The 19,454-nt window shown below is 40.9% G+C and overlaps 2 protein-coding genes across 2 annotated transcripts in view; both read right to left on the bottom strand.

Moving 5' to 3' along the window:
* Positions 1 to 13,186, bottom strand: part of LOC123752734 (putative ammonium transporter 1) — a 55,507-nt gene extending 42,321 nt beyond the window's left edge. The window contains exon 1 of the mRNA XM_069322844.1: positions 13,104 to 13,186. Coding sequence (XP_069178945.1) covers positions 13,104 to 13,186 — 83 coding nt within the window. The remainder of the gene's footprint in view (positions 1 to 13,103) is intronic.
* A 388-nt stretch (positions 13,187 to 13,574) lies between these two features.
* Positions 13,575 to 16,959, bottom strand: LOC138363494 (putative ammonium transporter 1). Its single transcript, XM_069322843.1, has 9 exons — positions 16,830 to 16,959; positions 16,524 to 16,613; positions 15,994 to 16,221; positions 15,414 to 15,613; positions 15,043 to 15,279; positions 14,726 to 14,837; positions 14,256 to 14,492; positions 14,020 to 14,124; positions 13,575 to 13,882 (listed from the first exon to the last, which is right to left on the bottom strand). Exons 1-9 carry the CDS (start codon positions 16,957 to 16,959, stop codon positions 13,575 to 13,577), a joined length of 1,647 nt encoding a protein of 548 aa, XP_069178944.1.
* Positions 16,960 to 19,454: the final 2,495 nt, after the last annotated feature.

Genomic DNA, 19,454 nt, shown 5'->3' with positions numbered 1-19,454 from the left:
TATCCCTCCATGTGACCTCATTTTTAGTTTAAAGTTTCTCCATCGTAAAAAATAAAATATTACTAATACAAACCATGTATTGGGTGGGTCAACCATCCAGTTTACATCTCAGTAACAGTTTACTGAACATAGAAATCCCTCCATGTGACCTCATTTTTAGTTTAAAGTTTCTCCATCGTAAATAAAAATAAAATATTACTATCACAAACCTTGTATTGGCCAGCTCCGGCATTCAGTTTACAACTCAGTAAGTGTTTACTGAATGCAAAATCGCTACATGTGTGCTCATTTAGTTTAAAGTTTCTCAATCTTAAAATATTACTATCATCATGAACCATACTATCATCAACACCGTATCGGGCTGTCGGACATTCAGTTATCCACTCGGTGAGTGTTTACTGAACGTCGAAATCATTTCTTGTGTGCCCATTTTTTACTTGAACCCGTCTCCACTCCAAACCAGTCAGGACCTGCGGTGCTGACTCGGACCGCAGGTCTACTCAGGTTTGAGATCTACTCAAACCACCCCTGATGATGGGGAGAGTTTGCTGCCGTCTGCGCTGAGCAGCCTCGACAACTAAGGTTACGTCCTCCTGACACTGCACCACCTCCAGAAGTAGGAGAGTGCCTGGTGGAGAATGTCATCACCTCTGTGTTTACCAGCGGCACACACACCTGCTACAACGGCAGCTTCCTCCAAGCAACAGACCTGGGGGTACAGCCTCAACTTGGTCAACAGACCGGCAATCAGCATTGTAAACAAGACAACACACAATCTTACTACTATATTGACGGCCAGTTAACAGTTTAACAACTGAACTACGGTCACTTCCCTGAGAGACAGTGAACAGTAAAGTGTACCTAAAGGAGTGGCGTCTCCAGAAGAGCGATACAAACTACGAGACAGAACAAGTAACTCCATCTATTGGTCTCAGGTGCCATTAACAGACCGATACACCCACCCTCGACAGAGTCCAGCGAGTCTTCGGTCTCGGGTGAATATTGGTGTGTTACATAAGCTTTAATGTTTGTTAATATATATATATATATATATATATATATATATATATATATATATATATATATATATATATATATATATATATATATATATATATATATATATATATATATATATAAGACAGTGAGTATGGTTGAAATAGTAAAATATAAATATATATGTATGAAAGGACAGTAAATACTGTGCATAAATGAACAAATCCACAAGGGCCGTGACGAGGATTCGAACATGCGTCCGGGAGCCTCCCAGACACTGCCTGAATCGACTGAGCTACGACAGGGTAAAAAGGGTTGAAGCCGAAGTTCTACTGAACTTACATAACAGTGCTCTTAATACTGTGCATGTTGCAACAGTGGTCATTGAAGTTCTTGTGTTGACTTGTTTAACAGCAATTACGCAACATCCCTCGGACTGGTGTTGTGTTTTATTCATAGTGTTGAGCTCAGCTTGAGTGTATATATATATATATATATATATATATATATATATATATATATATATATATATATATATATATATATATATATATATATATATATATATATATATATATATATATATATATATATATATATATATATATATGTCGTACCTAGTAGCCAGAACTCACTTCTCAGCCTACTATTCAAGACCCGATTTGCCTAATAAGCCAAGTTTTCCTGAATTAATATATTTACTATAATTTTTTTCTTATGAAATGATAAAGCAACCCTTTTCTCTATGTATGAGGCCAATTTTTTTTTATTGGAGTTAAATTAACGTAGATATATGACCGAACCTAACCAACCCTACCTAACCTAACCTAACCTATGTTTATAGGTAAGGTTAGGTTAGGTAGCCAAAAAAGCTAGGTTAGGTTAGGTTAGGTAGGTTAGGTAGACGAAAAAACATTAATTCATGAAAACTTGGCTTATTAGGCAAATCGGGCCTTGAATAGTAGGCTGAGAAGTGCGTTCTGGCTATTAGGTACGACATTTACATATATATATATATATATATATATATATATATATATATATATATATATATATATATATATATATATATATATATATATATATATATATATATATATATATATATAATCATTGTTCTGATATTGCATATAAATATTCAAATAAGTAAAATTTTAAGTTTTAAGTAAAATATATAAAAACACTAACTACTAGGCTACTAGGCGTTTACTAACAATGGGTGTTTGATCAATAACTTAAGACTTTTCAGCCTTGAGAGGAGTATTAACACCTCCCCCCCCCCCCACATCTACAATAGCTCACTGATCAACTATTAAGTAAACTCTAGGGTGTATTCACCCCCCCTGTGTATATAACCCCCTTGCCCTTGTGTGTGTATGTTGTGTATTGATGCTTGACAATATTCAAATGAGATTTACAAGATTTACCTTTACATTCTATTATTTACAAGATTTTAAATACTAGGCTATGTATTCTCTCAAACCCAATGTACCTTCTTGTATATAAATAAATAAATAAATATATGTTGATTCTGGATGTGTGAACAATTTAGTCCTCGGTGTTGATCTTGGTATATATATAATAAATAAATTGATTTATATATTTATTTACATGTGTGTGTGTGAAGATACAACGACCCATTGTGTGGGGGAAAACCGCCTCGTGGGATTTATTGATTTATTTACAATTTATTACTTTACATTAATTTATATAGAATTTATTTCTTACATTAATTTATTTGTTTCGATAGTGGACTGTATAAGTTTATTCCCACAAATCGTTTCCTACACAAGCTGGGTGGGGGGGGGGTTATTAATGTAATAGTCTATCAATCAGAATTATCGATTGGTAGACAATTCACTACAATGTTACTAGGTGTTAAGACTACATATGCTAGTAAATACTGGGGAAGCCTTATCTGATAAGAAGGCTTCAGCATTTTGTTGGTGTAGAGTAAGTGTGTAGCCCGCTAGTCACGTGGTCAAACAGCAGCAATATTAACTGCATATTGTATGGAAAGTTAGTAATGTGTCGGTTTTTCCGATACATTGCATTTCTAGCCAATTTTAGGTAGGATATTTCAATGTACGTTACTCTTATTTATTTGTATGTAAACAAAGTAATAAGGAAAATTTGAAAAATATACAAATCACTTTTTTATATTATTTTATATTGTTTTGCCTATAATAAATGCTTAACATTGTGTCTTGGCATTTCTTTAATGATATATTTGTTTTTAAATAAACTGATCTATAAACAAATGTTGTGTATGTGTTTATTCATTATCCAGGAAATGTCATCTGCAAGGTGAAATATGATATATTGTTGATAAAAGAGTTTCAAGGTCCACCATTATTTAAACAGACTTAACCATTGGAGTGCGCAGTTAATACTAATACTAATAATATAACTTGTTGCCAGAGATACTTGTTGCCAAGTCGTATTGCAGCTGTGACACTGTCTGTTAGACAACCGAGATTGTTACTCTCCCCATGCAAGTGTTTTGTTTGACACACTTCATTGTGTCAAACAACAGACCTATTGCTAGTTCATGTTTGTACTCTTTATATGATGCTGTTGGATCTTGGATTTATCCCAGCGTAGCTAGTCCGGTTTAACCTGTCATTAGAGAGATGAGACTAGGAGGGGGAGATGAGGAAGAAATGAGACTGCGAGAGAGAGATGAGTAAGAGAGTGAGAGCTAGATAAGTAAGGGAGGGAGAGATAAGTAAGGGAGGTTCAGAGAAGAATGAATCTTCTTGATTCACAAACCATATGTGTTCGCTGAAGTGTTTCTTGTGGTGCTCCCACAGTGAGAGATAAGTCTTGCCCCTCCCACCAATGACAGTAAGCCCCCTCCCCATGCAACACCCCGGCCCTCCCCCACCGGGGTAGAGTGCCAGGCCAGTATATAACCATGCACGACACTGACCTCAGCACCACACCAGCCCTCAGAAGCCACCGTTCACCCCTCCAGCACCTGTGGAGTCCAGGTGGGTCTGCTTAGTGTCCAGGTGGGTCTGCTTATAGTGTCCAGGTGGGTCTGCTTATAGTGTCCAGGTGGGTCTGCTTATAGTGTAGCTATAAGCTACTGACTCAGTAGCTACAGCTGAGCTACTGAGCCAGCCTTAAAAATGGAAGGATCCCAAGGCAACTAACCGCTACCCAATGGAACATGCCCTTCCCGGAGCATCCACTTGAGCACTGGAAAATTAGGTGATCCACGCCCTGAGTCATATGAACTGTTTACAACACTAACTATGGATGTAACGGGGAGGATTTACTGGGCCCCAATCCTTAACTGTAGCCTCTGTTCATCCAGGTTGTGAATAGGTACCTGGTTGTTAAACGATTTGGCGGGTCGTATTCCAGGGAAAATTAGGATTAAGGTCCTGTCCGAAACGCTATGCGTGCTAGTGATTGTACAAAAATGTAAGAACTCTTGTTTATATAAATAAATAAAATATAAATAAATAAATAAAACATTTCACATGCGGCTCCTAATGCCCAAGGTGAATAAAATCACGTCACCCCTCCCTCTATACCCACTCATGTCTACCCTCCTCACACTTCCTCTACCTGGTCCAGTCACACTCACTATTTTTTGTTTTACCTCCCTTCACGTATAAGTATGTATACTGGTGTATAATTATCAACATGTGTGGTGAACAAGTGTATATACTCGGGTCTGTATTGTCATACAGCATATCACTCACATACTCAGATATAGCCACAACAATCCTTTACGTCCCCTTCCACCCGCCCCCCCCCCAAGTCGCAGCTTTTGCATAGATTATGTTGTCATAAGGAATTGGTACAGTGGTTGCTTCCTGCATCCAGATACATTGTGTGGTTGCGTGTCGCGGTGGAGGTTCAGTATGGCGCCAACTGCAGCCCCGGATTCTTTGTGTGGTGTTGCCTGCGTCTTGGATCAAGTTCAAGTTCAAAAATTCAAAAAAATTCAAATGTTTATTCAGGTAAAGTACATACATACATTGATACAAATACAAATATTGATGAATTTACAAATATTGGTGATACAAATATTGATGAATTTACAGATAGAACTAATACATACATTGCCTAAAGCCACTATTACGCAAAGCGTTTCGGGCCGCTCAGTTTCAGGTTTCGTTAAGTATGTCTATTGAAACAAGAACAACTACATTTCAAAGGGATAGAGTAGCTTAGGCTATTTCTCCCCCCCCCCCTGTCCTGGATCTTTTCTCCTGAGAAGCGGCGCAGTGGAACACTTTGTTATGCGCGTGAAGATGCGCACAATATCGTACATGTTAACTAAACAGATTTCTCAATCGTAACCAATAGCTTGAACGTGGGTTATTATATGTCGTCCGGTATCATACGCTCCTACAGCTGTATTTGGTCAACTGCGTAGTCAACCCTTGAGTCATACCGAATGGTTATTATCCCTGTGGTTGTGACCTTTGAGCTGTGGTTTATGACCTGAGCAGTCATAAACTGGTATTATCCCCCACGGTAGTCAGTGATTATCAAAACAAGGCACCAAGGCGGGGGAATTATGTAGCCCCTCCCCCCCCCCCCCTCCCTTCTTAGTGACCAAGAGTCATACCTAAAATTCATTGGTAGATATTGACATTGGTAGACCTATTAAACATTGATAGACGCGTTCAATTCAACTCTTGTAACAATGCATTTCTTGTACTCTGATCCAAACTAAATTAGCAGCCTGACCTATACCCAGTATAAGCCAATATTCCTCGATACTACCTAAGTAAAATTTGACTGATATTAAATAATAACTTTAGTAATCATTCAAAAAATCCCCAATGACTCAGCGAATGAAGAAATAGCTTAGCCTACTCGGCCACGGCGACCCTTGCTTACTGAAACCATGTTATACGGCTTAACTAAACCATGCCGGACGACTCAACCAAACCATGTGTGACAGCTCTGTCTAAACCCTGTGTGACAGCTCTGTCTAAACCATGTGTGACAGTTGTCTAAACCCTGTGTGACAGCTCTGTCTAAACCCTGTCTGACGGCTCTGTCTAAACCCTGTGTGACAGCTCTGTCTAAACCATGTGTGACAGCTCTGTCTAAACCCTGTGTGACAGCTCTGTCTAATCCATGTGTGACAGCTCTGTCTAAACCCTGTGTGACAGCTCTGTCTAAACCCTGTGTGACAGCTCTGTCTAAACCCTGTGTGACAGCTCTGTCTAAACCCTGTGTGACAGCTCTCTCTAAACCCTGTGTGACAGCTCTGTCTAAACCATGTGTGACAGCTCTGTCTAAACCATGTGTGACAGCTGTGTCTAAACCATGTCAGACGGTTCTACCCAAAACGTATGACGGACACACATCAGAAAATAATGGAAATGGTGTCACGGTCCGCCCTGAACCATTATAAAGTCGTTTACAGAAAGAGCGGCAGAGAAAGGCAGCAGAGTGAGGTGAAGGGCGAGAGGTTCACGAGCTGAAAATTGTATTTAATGCCGTTTAGATAAAGTATTATGGATGATAACCTCTGGTTGACAATAGGTTGAAGAAACTGGCACTTAAATGTCTGCTTTGAATGGCTTTAGCTTAATGTTAAGCTCAGTGAAATAGTCTGGCTTTGCTAAAACAGCTTTTATTGTTATGTTGTGGGTTCGATATCTGCCCTACAAGGGGTAAAGTGCCTGGTGATGTTCAGTCTGCACACAATTGGGAATAAGTTGTATAACCAATTTTATACAGTTTAAACAATTTAAAAATAATTTAAGATTGTACTTGTGATAAGTGTTGTCATTACCACACGAGAAGTGGGCAGCTGTGTTGTGTTGGACGTGGCTGTGAGGAACCAGGTGGTGGTGCTGCAGACGAACGCAAGTCGCAGAGTATACAACACGGTTCACTCACGGATTTTAAAACACGAGAACTTACCAAACCTAACTCAACCTAACTCAACTCAACTTAGCCTAACCCAGTCTAACCTAGCCTAACACAACCTAAACTAATCCAACCTAACCTACCTTATCCCATCCTAATATAGCCAAGCCTAAACAAGTCAAACCTAACCTAGCCTAACCTAACGTAAAATTTACGTAAGTTAACGAAACCTAACCGTCCCTACGATAGCCTAAGCTAATGTATCCAAACCGAACGGTTTTTACCATCAGAAAACGGATGTTGTCGAAACGTCTTGTGGATAGACCTTGATCATATTCCTAGACCTGTCTTAGGGAGGAGAGATATAACTCAGTACCTCCAGTGCCGAGAGGCAGGATAACGAGAGGTTTTCACTACCAAACCAGTCACAGACCAGTCACAGGTTATAAGCATCACCAGAGGGGTAACGCGCATATCGTAAGATAATATTTCCAAGTGCTTCACACTGAAAACAAACGTGAAAATGCAGGCGATGAGTCACAATAACGTGGTTAAAGTAGATCATATCACTTTTTCACTTTCAAACGTGAAAAATTTAATTAACAAAAACTTGCCTTCTTCTCTTGCGCATCCGGCGGCGGGACCGTCTAGGCGGTCTACGTACTCTACTTCGGTTTCTTCCGCTTTCACGGTGGTTCCTATATAGAAGGGGTGACGCCGAGGAAAATAAAGACTCGCGTCCCTACCAAAACAAAAAAAGACCACTATCTGGCGGAGGAGGTGGTTTACCTTGCCCCTCTTTGTTATGCGACTTCTGTCGACCACCTCCGGGAGCCGCCGTTTTTGATTTAGTGATTCCAGAGTTTATGCGGCCCCGGAAGCAGGGGAATCGTTCCCCTACTGACATGGAGTATTTGATATGGGAGGCCTATAAGCACAAATATCCTCTGTATAAGTTTCCTGAGAAATATTCGCCTCCCGTTGAGGTTTGTTCTCCTGTCCAGTAATTTATTTTGTTTGCTATGTGTTGTGAGGTTGTATCCGGTTGTGTACTTGGATGTGCATGGGGTGCGGTTGTGTGTGTTTGGGGGGGGGAGCGGGTTTTTGTTCCCGGTTCCTGCATGTTCCGATGCGCGCTTATTTGTTAAGTGTTTGTGTGGCCCTGCCACACAACACACAAGGACCACACAACACACAAGGACCACACAACACACAAGGGCCACACAACACACAAGGGCCACACAACACACAAGGACCACACACACACAAGGGCCACACAACACACAAGGGCCACACAACACACAAGGGAAACACAACACACAAGGGTAACACAACACACAAGGGCCACACAACACACAAGGGTAACACAACACACAAGGGCCACACAACACACAAGGACCACACAACACACAAGGGCCACACAACACACAAGGGCCACACAACACACAAGGGAAACACAACACACAAGGGTAACACAACACACAAGGGCCACACAACACACAAGGGTAACACAACACACAAGGGCCACACAACACACGAGGGCCACACAACACAACAAGGGCCACACAACACAACAAGGGCCACACAACACAAGGGCCACACAACACAACAAGGGCCACACAACACAAGGGCCACACAACACACGAGGGCCACATAACACACGAGGGCCACACAACACACGAGGGCCACACAACACACGAGGGCCACATAACACACGAGGGCCACATAACACACGAGGGCCACACAACACACGAGGGCCCTGCCTGTTTTTGTTCCTATTATCATGCATTGCAGATGTACAGTTGCAGAGTGCTCCTGGCAGTATGGGTTCGAGTCACTTTTGGGGTGTGAGATATATATATATATATATATATATATATATATATATATATATATATATATATATATATATATATATATATATATGCGAACAAGCCTGAATGGTCCCCAGGACTATATGCGAATGAAAACTCACACCCCAGAAGTGACTCGAACCCATACTCCCAGAAGCAACGCAACTGGTAACTACAGGGCGCCTTAATCCGCTTGACCATCACGGCCGTCAAAAAGGAAGTGATAGCCGAGGCTATTTGAGCCACTTCCCCGACGGCAACTCGGATGGTAATCTTGGGCATAGCATTTCACCAAATCACCTCATTCTTTGGGGCACACGTGAGGAACACAAATGCGAACAAGCCTGAATGGTCCCCAGGACTATATGCGAATGAAAACTCACACCCCAGAAGTGACTCGAACCCATACTCCCAGAAGCAACGCAACTGGTAACTACAGGGCGAAATTAACTACAACTACAGGGTAACTACAGAGTCACTTCTGGGGTGTGAGTTTTCATTCATATATATATATATATATATATATATATATATATATATATATGTCGTACCTAGTAGCCAGAACGCACTTCTCAGCTTACTATGCAAGGCCCGATTTGCCTAATAAGCCAAGTTTTCCTGAATTAATATATTTTCTCTATTTTTTTTCTTATGAAATGATAAAGCTACCCATTTCCTTATGTATGAGGTCAATTTTATTTTATTGGAGTTAAAATTAACGTAGATATATGACCGAACCTAACCAACCCTACCTAACCTAACCTAACCTATCTCTAAAGGTTAGGTTGGGTTAGGTAGCCGAAAAAGTTAGGTTAGGTTAGGTTAGGTAGGTTAGGTAGTCGAAAAATAATTAATTCATGAAAACTTGGCTTATTAGGCAAATCGGGTCTTGCATAGTAGGCTGAGAAGTGAGTTCTGGCTACTAGGTACGACATATATATATATATATATATATATATATATATATATATATATATATATATATATATATATATATATATATATATATTGTGATTTTATTGGATGAACCATAGATTGGTGGGGGGAGGAGGTTGTATTGTGGGACAGTTGCTTAATTTAGAAACTGTACTTGTGGTCGATCTCGAACCCATTGTTGATGTGACGACTTATATTGAATTTTGTAACTAGCTCATCAAGATTGTAACTTGCTTAGCTAAATGAATTGTGGGGTTCAGTCCCTGAGCCCATTATGTGCCTCTGTAACCCTTTCCACTACCACCCACAAGATGGGTATGGGGTGCATAAAAAATAACCTAAACTAACTATTGTGTGATAATTATTAATTATTTATATTATTATTATAGTATTTATTATAATAATAATTATATATAATAATATTTTTATATTTATTATAATAATAATTGTTGTATTTAATAATTATCACTCTTCCTTCTAATTTTTCTTGAAGGAAGCCGGCCTCCGGTGAAAGAGGGTTGTGACGATCTCTGTCAGGAACCCGTAGGTGCGGGACCGGGACGTCCACCTCCCCGGGGTCGTGCGGACCAGCTCTGCTTCAGGAGGCTGGGGTCGTTCATACCCTTGCTGGGGGTGGTTCTTCTCCGGCCCCGACCACGGCGGTCTCCGGGTTTGGAGTCCCTGTGCCTTTTTTTCACCAACTTCGAGGTCATCCCCGGAACTCACAGTTCCTGCGACGGCGCTGGAACCAATCGCATTGGCGTTTGCCTTTCCATTGGAGACCTTCAGCGCCGTGGAGAGGGGGGACCTGCTGCCTGGGTAACAGCTTCTCCGTATTAACCTACCCTGGCTTTATGCCCTCGTGAGGCCTCTCCAGACCAACAACCAGAGCGCAACACCATAGTCTTCTGAGACTGATGGATGCCTACTACTACTATATATTGTACCTAATAGCCAGAATGCACTACTTAGTCTACTATGCAAACCCTGGTTTGTCTAATAAGCAGAGGTTTTCCTAAAGATCTTATGAAATAATATAGCTTTCCATTATATTTTATATGATTAAACGTATTTTTAATTTGAAACTAACATAGATATACGACCAAAATTACCTAACCTATCATAACCTAAATTAACATAACTAAGAAATATTTCAAGTTCTTTATTAATATGATATAGTAATATTATATTAAGAATATAATATATTATATTAAGAACTATATTATCTTAATATATTATAGTAATATTATATTAAGAACAAAAAATGTTCTTATTAGGTTAACCAAACATAAGTCAGTAATTCGTGTACTAAATATTATAAAATATTATTTGGAATAAACCAATTTGGAAAGACATATTTGAAAATAACGAAAATCATTCTGCATTTTAGGCCAAGTAGTGCGGTGAGACATATATATATATTTTCCAAGGAAGGGTGGAGAGAAGAAGTTCTATAGACTCAGACAGCCACCTTTCCCCGATATATTTGGAAAGGGCCATTGATGCCGACTCCTTTTTAATGGGAGTAGAGGAGATAGACCTCGAAGTTCCCACTCTGGGCACATAGCCAACATTACTCACCCTTCAACGCTGGATGAGACTAGGTCCAAGCGTCTGGCCCCCCCACCGTTGAGCAGAAAAAAAACATTCTCTCTTAAATACATATATTTATTTAACTCAACATAATTGATTTGACTCAAAATGTGATATATCTCTTGTGCGACACCACAGGGTTGTTCAACAACGTGGCTACGTATCTTAACAGCAGACGATTTTCAATGGACAAATGGAGGCCATCCAGTACGAGCCCGAGTGTCTGGTGGTGGTGGGCCTCAGGAAGCACACGGGCGCCCCACAGCCCATGGTACAGGTCCCTCAACGTCGCCCTCCTCAATGTTATATGGATGATTGTCTCTGGTGGATGATGATTCTAGTGGATGATGTGTCTGGCGAGTGATGATTTTGGTGGGTGATGTGTCTGGTGGATGATGTGTCTGGTTGGTGATGAGTCTGGTGGATGATGTGTCTGGTGGATGATGATTTTTGGTGGGTGATGTGTCTGGTGGATGATGTGTGGTGAGTGATGTGTCTGGTGGGTGATGAGTCTGGTGGATGATGTGTCTGGTGGGTGATGATTCTGGTGGATGATGTGTGTGGTGAGTAATGATTCTGGAGGGTGATGAGTCTGGTGGATGACGTGTCTGGTAGGTGATGATTCTGGTGGATGATGTGTCTGGTGAGTAATGATTCTGGAGGGTGATGATACTGGTGGATCATGTGTCTGGTGGGTGATGATTCTGGTGGATGATGTGTCTGATGGGTGATGATTCTGGTGGATAATGTGTCTGGTGGGTGATGATACTGGTGGGTGATGATTCTGGTGGATCATGTGTCTGATGGGTGATGTTTCTGGTGGATAATGTGTCTGGTGGGTGATGATTCTGGTGGATGATATGTCTGATGGGTGATGATTCTGGTGGATCATGTGTCTGGTGGATCATGTGTCTGGTGGGTGATGATTCTGGTGAATGATGTGTCTGATGGGTGATGATTTTGGTGGATAATGTGTCTGGTGGGTGATGATACTGGTGGATCATGTGTCTGGTGGGTGATGATTCTGGTGGATCATGTGTCTGGTGTCTGATGTGTCTGATGGGTGATGATTCTGGTGGATGATGTGTCTGGTGGGTGATGTGTCTGGTGGGTGATGATACTGGTGGATCATGTGTCTGGTGGGTGATGATTCTGGTGGATCATGTGTCTGGTGGATGATGTGTCTGATGGGTGATGATTCTGGTGGATGATGTGTCTGGTGGGTGATGTGTCTGGTGGGTGATGATACTGGTGGATCATGTGTGATTCTGGTGGGTGATGATTCTGGTGGATGATGTGTCTGGTGGGTGATGATTCTGGTGGATAATGTGTCTGGTGAATGATGACTCTGGTGGATGATGTGTCTGGTGGGTGATGATTCTGGTGGATGATGTGTCTGATGGGTGATGATTCTGGTGGATGATGTGTCTGGTGGGTGATGTGTCTGGTGGGTGATGATACTGGTGGATCATGTGTCTGGTGGGTGATGATTCTGGTGGATGATGTGTCTGATGGGTGATGATTCTGGTGGATGATGTGTCTGGTGGGTGATGTCTCCGTTGGGGAAATGTCTTCACTTCATAATTCCTTTTTGTTTTCCTTACTCCTTTCAAACATGTTAAAATCATTTCTTATGTCATCTTACATCCAGTTAGGTAGTAATCCACCGCAAGTCTATAATCTTATGGGCCATCAAATCATCAAGACCAGACAACAGGAAGTAATTATCCGAGAATAGGAAACTTATTGATAGTTAAACACTTGAATACAACCCATTAAGAACAACGCAAATGTAAAAAAATGCACATTTAAAGTGCATTCGCGATGGCAGTTCTTGGAAGACTGTCGGGCGAAGGTATGTGGCTAGGCACATACTTCAAGTCCCTCCATACTTCATACTTCATTCCAGTCCCTACTTTAAGTCGTAAAATATGCTCGCCATCTTTCTCTGTCAACATCCTTCACCTTAACGTAATTCTTGTTAAACCTTTAGTTTATCAGGTTTCTTACTAAGTTCACCGAATAAAAAAATATATATACAAAAATATATATAATATATTTCATGTAATTAGTGCAGAAAAATAATATAAATTAATTAAGTCAATTTACCGAATCAATACAAGCAAGCTTTAATGTCGAAGAACCAACAGAGAATCTCAGAGTTTTGAGGTTTCATAAGTAATGACAAACACACATACTCTCATAAGTAATGACAAACATACACCCACTTTCATAAGTAATGACAACATACACATACTTTCATAAGTAATGACAACATACACATACTTTCATAAGTAATGACAACATACAAATACTTTCATAAGTAATCACAAATAAAAGATAATCTTAAAGCTTTGTGGTTTCGTCAAAAGCCTCATTGGTGTAACAATGAGGGTCTTGACCACGTTGATCTCTGGGTTCAACCAGGACTCGCAGATCATGGTCTCCCAGTCGGACTGTGAAGCCAGCTTCAGAGACACTATTGTTGGAGTTCAAGTGGTTAGCTTCGTGGTTGTTGAGGGACACGACGGGCGGGAGGTGGGATGGGACTGGTCCTGCACGACTCCAGTATACAAGGTGTCCAGGGACTGGAGCTGGGTCCTGGGAATTAGTCAAACCAAATTCTTCTGGGGCAGACATGTTGGGTGGAAGATCTGGAAAATAATGGATTAGATGAATAGTGGAAAATGTTGATAACAAAACTGTATGAATTTCTATGATGCATTTCATTAATATCAAATAAATAAACATCACACACAAAACTTTAAAAGCAACTTAGTTGACAACTTACTTGAATTCCTCTTGTTCTCCTGAGTGTTTACGGATCCATCGTACTGGCTCTCCAGCCAAGCGTCAGCTGGGTAGGCTGGCTCCCCGTGCTTCAAGATGTCCATTCCTGGCGTATAGATAATTTTAGAGATATAGAACATATACAATGTATAATGAATGCGTTCATAACACTAAAAATATAACAATTATCAATTATATAAAACAAAAGCGAAAACTTTATGTATTATCTTCACTTGCCTGCAATTTCCATTTCTGGAGGCACCCTCAAGAGGCCGAGCAGCCTGAGGGAACCAAACATAACTAAACAGAGACCACCAGACCAGGCCACTATGGCCAGCGCCCCCACTATGTTCCAGGCGAGGACCTCCGCGCTGCCCCCGTACACAATGCCACCATCCTGGAAGAGGGCCACAGCAACCAGCCCCCACAACCCACCTCCCATGTGTACAGCCACAGCATCAAGTGGGTCGTCAACTGTGGAAGAAATATTTATTAACTTTACATCCACAACCTCAACAGTCCCAATATGCACGTACGCTTCCCAATAATATAAAATTTTATAAATATTATTATTTAAGTATATGCCATCTACAGAACATAACGTTAAAGTTAAAATATTTCAAACTCAAGTTAGATAAAACTGGCTACTTGTTGCCTTCTTGAGACAAGGTTAAGAAAACTGAGCGGTGAGAGAAGCAGTGACGTACCCTTCAACTTGGGAAGAAGGGTGTGGATGGCGAGGAACACTGATCCACCCACTGTACCAATGACACTGGCACTCCACGGCCGCACAACATTGCACCCGGCACTGATTGACACCTGTCATGGAAACATGTCCTTAAGCACTGGATAAACAAACTCAGACATATTGCAAGTAACACCATTTTGATAAGAAATTTGTTATGTTATCATAATACTAAGTTAAGTTTAAATCAAACGTCTGTCAGTGAAAATTTACAGCGAGCAGAGTCCATCATACTAGCACTAATGGACTCCCGGCCACACAGCGCAGAGCGGTACATACCATGCCAGCGAGAGAACCATTAAGAGCCATTAGGAAGGACCAGGTGGACTCCCTCCCACACAGCACAGAACGGTACACCAAGAGCACAGCGATGCCTCCTGAAGACGCCGAGATCACAGTGTTAAAGACAGCCTTGGCAATGGCTACAGCATCACCCTCGTGGCTGATGGACGCTTGGGACCCTCCGTTGAAGGCCAGGAACCCGAAGAGCAGGATGAAGCCTCCCAAAGCTGCCAGCTGGAAGTTCAAACACAACTTTACACCTCCACCTTGACGTGTAATATTTGTATTAAACATGATAATCCACAAATATTTATATCTTGCTTCATGACTTCAGATAATAATATATTACCACTGTTCTATGAACATACCGGCACAGAGTGTCCACGTATCTCCTTGCCCTTGGGTCCGAAGCGACCAATTCTGGGCCCAAGAATTACAGCCCCAACAAGAGCTGCCACGCCCCCTGTGAGGTGGACGACGCCAGAGCCACCGAAGTCCTGGTAGTGTTGAGTCTTGAGCCAGCCAACGTCTGACCAGGTCCAGTGTGACACCACCGGGTACACCACAGCTGTACAAACACAAATATTATCATAACTGAGCTGTTACAACACACAAACATGATTAAAACACGGCACACTACAGCTGTACCAACACTGCTGTATTTTATAATGTATCTATTAATTCCGTGGGAAATGTACTATTGTTTGCATTGCCTTTTAAATTTATTGAGAAACAAAGTTTAATTATAATGATCAGTGTTAGGCTATTATTGTCTAACAAATTGTCTTTCTCTCAAGATTGCCCTGTTAAGGTTCCTCTCAAATATTATCTAAATTATATAAATAAAGCCTGTGAGTAAAGTTATTTATTCATTGACCACTAAATAGTGTAAAGTATCCTGCTAAATTTGAAACATACTTTACAGAGAGAAAGAGGCTTCACACCCACCTGACAGCACGGTCGTGTAGATGAGATAAGCATTGAAGGCACACCGCTCAGCCATCGACCCCGAGATGATGGTGGAGGCTGTGGTGGCGATGACGAACTGGAAGAACCAGAAGGCCAGGTGCTCGTCCGACAGCCCGTACGACGCCCAGTACTCTATACCAGAGAAGCTGTTCCCGCCTCCAAACGCCAGCGGGAACCCCACCAGCCAGTACGCTATGCCACCAATGACTGGGGAGAGTAACAGGGCAGATGGTTAGTACAGGGTGGGGACGATTGTGGAATTCATATCATTATTACTACGTGAGGCTTGGTGGGAGGAAGTCGGTTAATTGAATACAGAGAACAATTTAGTATATAACACCAGCAGATGGAAAAGCAAAAGCAGGAAATTACAGGAATACAAGAGTCGGCAAAGTTATATACATTGAGAGCTTACTTTAGCTATGAGATAGGAATAAAAAAATCATGTGCTGGTTCACCAGACATAAGCCAGATACGATAACAAATAACGAAGGTGTTTGATAACTTACAGACATCGAGCATGTTCTTGAGAAGGATGTTGGTGGTGTTCTTGGACCTTACGGAGCCTGCCTCAAGGAATGCGAACCCGGTCTGCAAGACTGAAATATAAACAAATGTTAGTCAAAAGTACAAATTGCATTCCAAATACATTATTCTAAGCATAATAAAACAAAATCTAACACACAGATTATTGTACGTCTATATACAACTATATAAAATACAACTATTTTATTAATATACAAAATGTGAAATAGGTGCCATATATATGTTTAAATACTTGAAAAAAGAGAGAAAACACAGATTTTGGTACTTACTGAATATGAGGATGCCGAACACAATGAGGAAGAGGGTGTCCAGGTCCTTCTGCAGAATGTCCAGTTCCCGGAACATTGGCGTCGGGTTCTCGCCAGACATTAATAAACTTACATTGTGTCCGGCATCCATATTTGTTGCTGCCAGCGAGACTTCCAGATCTCTCAAATTGTAGCTTAAAAATTATTAGCAAAATAAATTTCCAGACAAAATTAACACGTCGTAAATTCCTGTGGATGTAATGTGGAGCAAGCCAAGCAGCTCCGAGGGTCTCGCCTTCCTGCTGCCAGGGCCTGCAACCTAATATCTAATTTCAGCGACCCTCTGGAGTATATATAGGTGAGCAACCAAGTTGATTGATTGATTGATAAAGATTAAGCCACTCAAAAGGTGGCACGGGCATGAATAGCCCGTAAGTGGTGGCCCTTTTGAGCCATTACCAGTATCAAGAGCTGATACTGGAGATTTGTGGAGGTGCGACTGCACCCTGCGTGACGGGAGATGTCTCCCGTAATTATTAATTTTTGTTTTTTCCCAGTGTTCTGAGGTTGCATTTAACCATCAAGCTGTTATCGTGGGGGAGGATACTGCTTCACAGTCTTTATGAGGGTGTCCAGCTGCTGGACACCTTTGTTGACCAGGAGAGTGGCTGTGTTGATGGCTTCAGGGTGGCCACTGCATGATTCAGGAACTCTTAAAGCTCTTCTAAGGTCATTGGTTGCTTCACATTCCAGAAGATAGTGAAGTAATGGCTTTTCTGTGACAGTTTGGCAGAAGATGCACTCTCTCTGTCGGGTTTCACCAATCTCCCAGTTGCATCTGTAACCTAGACGTAGTCTATATAGCCTAACTGCTATTTCCCTGTGGATTCCTTTTGGGATATTTAACCTTTCTAATTTGGTTGCCTGAAGATACCATGTTGCAGATGGCGAACCTTCAGCTATTCTCTGGTGTAGGTAGGCTTTGTTGAGATGTGAGAGTTTTTTGGTGATGATGTTTTTTATGTTCTCTAGGCTGGGTTGAATTGTTTTATGTATCACTGGATGACGAGTTGCCAATTTTACATAGATTGCACATCCCCTGGATTGCCCATTGAACCATGGAAGGAAGAAGCCTCGATAGCCTGAGATTTTTGGTTCTAATCCGGCTCGAAGCAAGCTCTCCTGTAGTATCAGGATGTCTATGCCCTTGGTTGCTGCTATGCACTGCAAGTGTTGCCTAATTTCAGCGACCCTCTGGAGTATATATAGGTGAGCAACCAAGTTGCCGATTGGTACTTTTTGCAGATACGTCACTCTTCCGGGTAATTTGGGATATCGATATTTATGGCAGGTGGCTGCAAGTAATGAATCCCCCAATGGTGAACATTCCAGTTGTAAAGTATGTGAACAAGAGTTGGGACATACTCTCCAACACTAATTTGTGATTGCCCTGTTATCAGTGATTTCAGACCAAATGGTATGAGGTACTCTGATATTTGTAATTATTTCATATACTAAGAAGTGTATGAAGTTGAAGATATTCTTGTGCTGTACCCAGATTTTGCTAGTGGAGGCTAATAGATACCTTACTTTTCATGCTCTCTCCTGATTCCATGTATGACTAGCTGTCCTGTGAGGTGGGGATGTTGGATGAGGGTGTAGCTGGTTTTTTATCTACACTGTGTGGTAGATCAAAAGGGGCTTCTACAGAATAGGGTAGAAGCACATTGTTGTGTATACCTAAGCTTGTTAAAAAGACATTATTTGAGAGGAATTTGATAGAAACTGGTAAAAATAAATATAATATAATATTTCCATGATCAGTGCTTAGCTCTTATAAAAATGATAACGTTAATATTTAGTCAAAGTTAATTTATTTTTGTACTGAGGTAGGTATTTTCTCCCCTGATTCCGTGTATGATTAACCATCCTGTGAGATGGGAATATTAGATGAACTTATAGCTAGTTTTTAATCTACAATGTATAATCTTTCATATATAATAGGGTAACAGCACATTGCTGTGTATACCTAAGCTTGTTAATAAGAAAAGGGTAATTTGGCAAGATGTTTAACAAAAAAGTTTGTTTCCCAACCCGCCGAGGAATAGTTCGACGCTTGATCCATGTTCCATATTTTAATATCCTAAATATTTAGATACTTTGCATATTTTCTATAATTTTCTCGTTCATATCTAAACAATTAAACTTCCGACATCTATCTTCCTACTTATGACCTTTATTAAGGAATTAGTCACAAGGAGATGGTTTATTGACAATTATTTTAAATCCTACTGAAGTCATAGCTATGATACAAGAGTCGCGCTCAGTGATAGTCAACCTCGTAAATCTGTTGATGTGAAATACTGAGGGTGTGCAAAATACACCTTCATAGTATAATAAGTATATATTAGGTATTTTTCGAATTATCTTCTTATCATGCTAGTTTTGTGTTGCATATGTTCTGTCAATACGCATCTCTTCACCCTAATTCGAAGCTAGAAGATATTTCTGTGGTTGTACACCTGCTCACTGCAGCCGCAACTGTAATAAATGTTATAGGAAAGTGAAGGAAAGACCTAATACATATGTAAGCGTTATAATACTAAATTCTCGGATGAAAGAATTCATCATAGAATTCATCCGAAT

The sequence above is a fragment of the Procambarus clarkii genome, chromosome 11, assembly GCF_040958095.1.
Source record: "Procambarus clarkii isolate CNS0578487 chromosome 11, FALCON_Pclarkii_2.0, whole genome shotgun sequence".
Classification (NCBI taxonomy): domain Eukaryota; kingdom Metazoa; phylum Arthropoda; class Malacostraca; order Decapoda; family Cambaridae; genus Procambarus; species Procambarus clarkii.
This window is presented reverse-complemented; position numbering and strand designations above follow the sequence as displayed.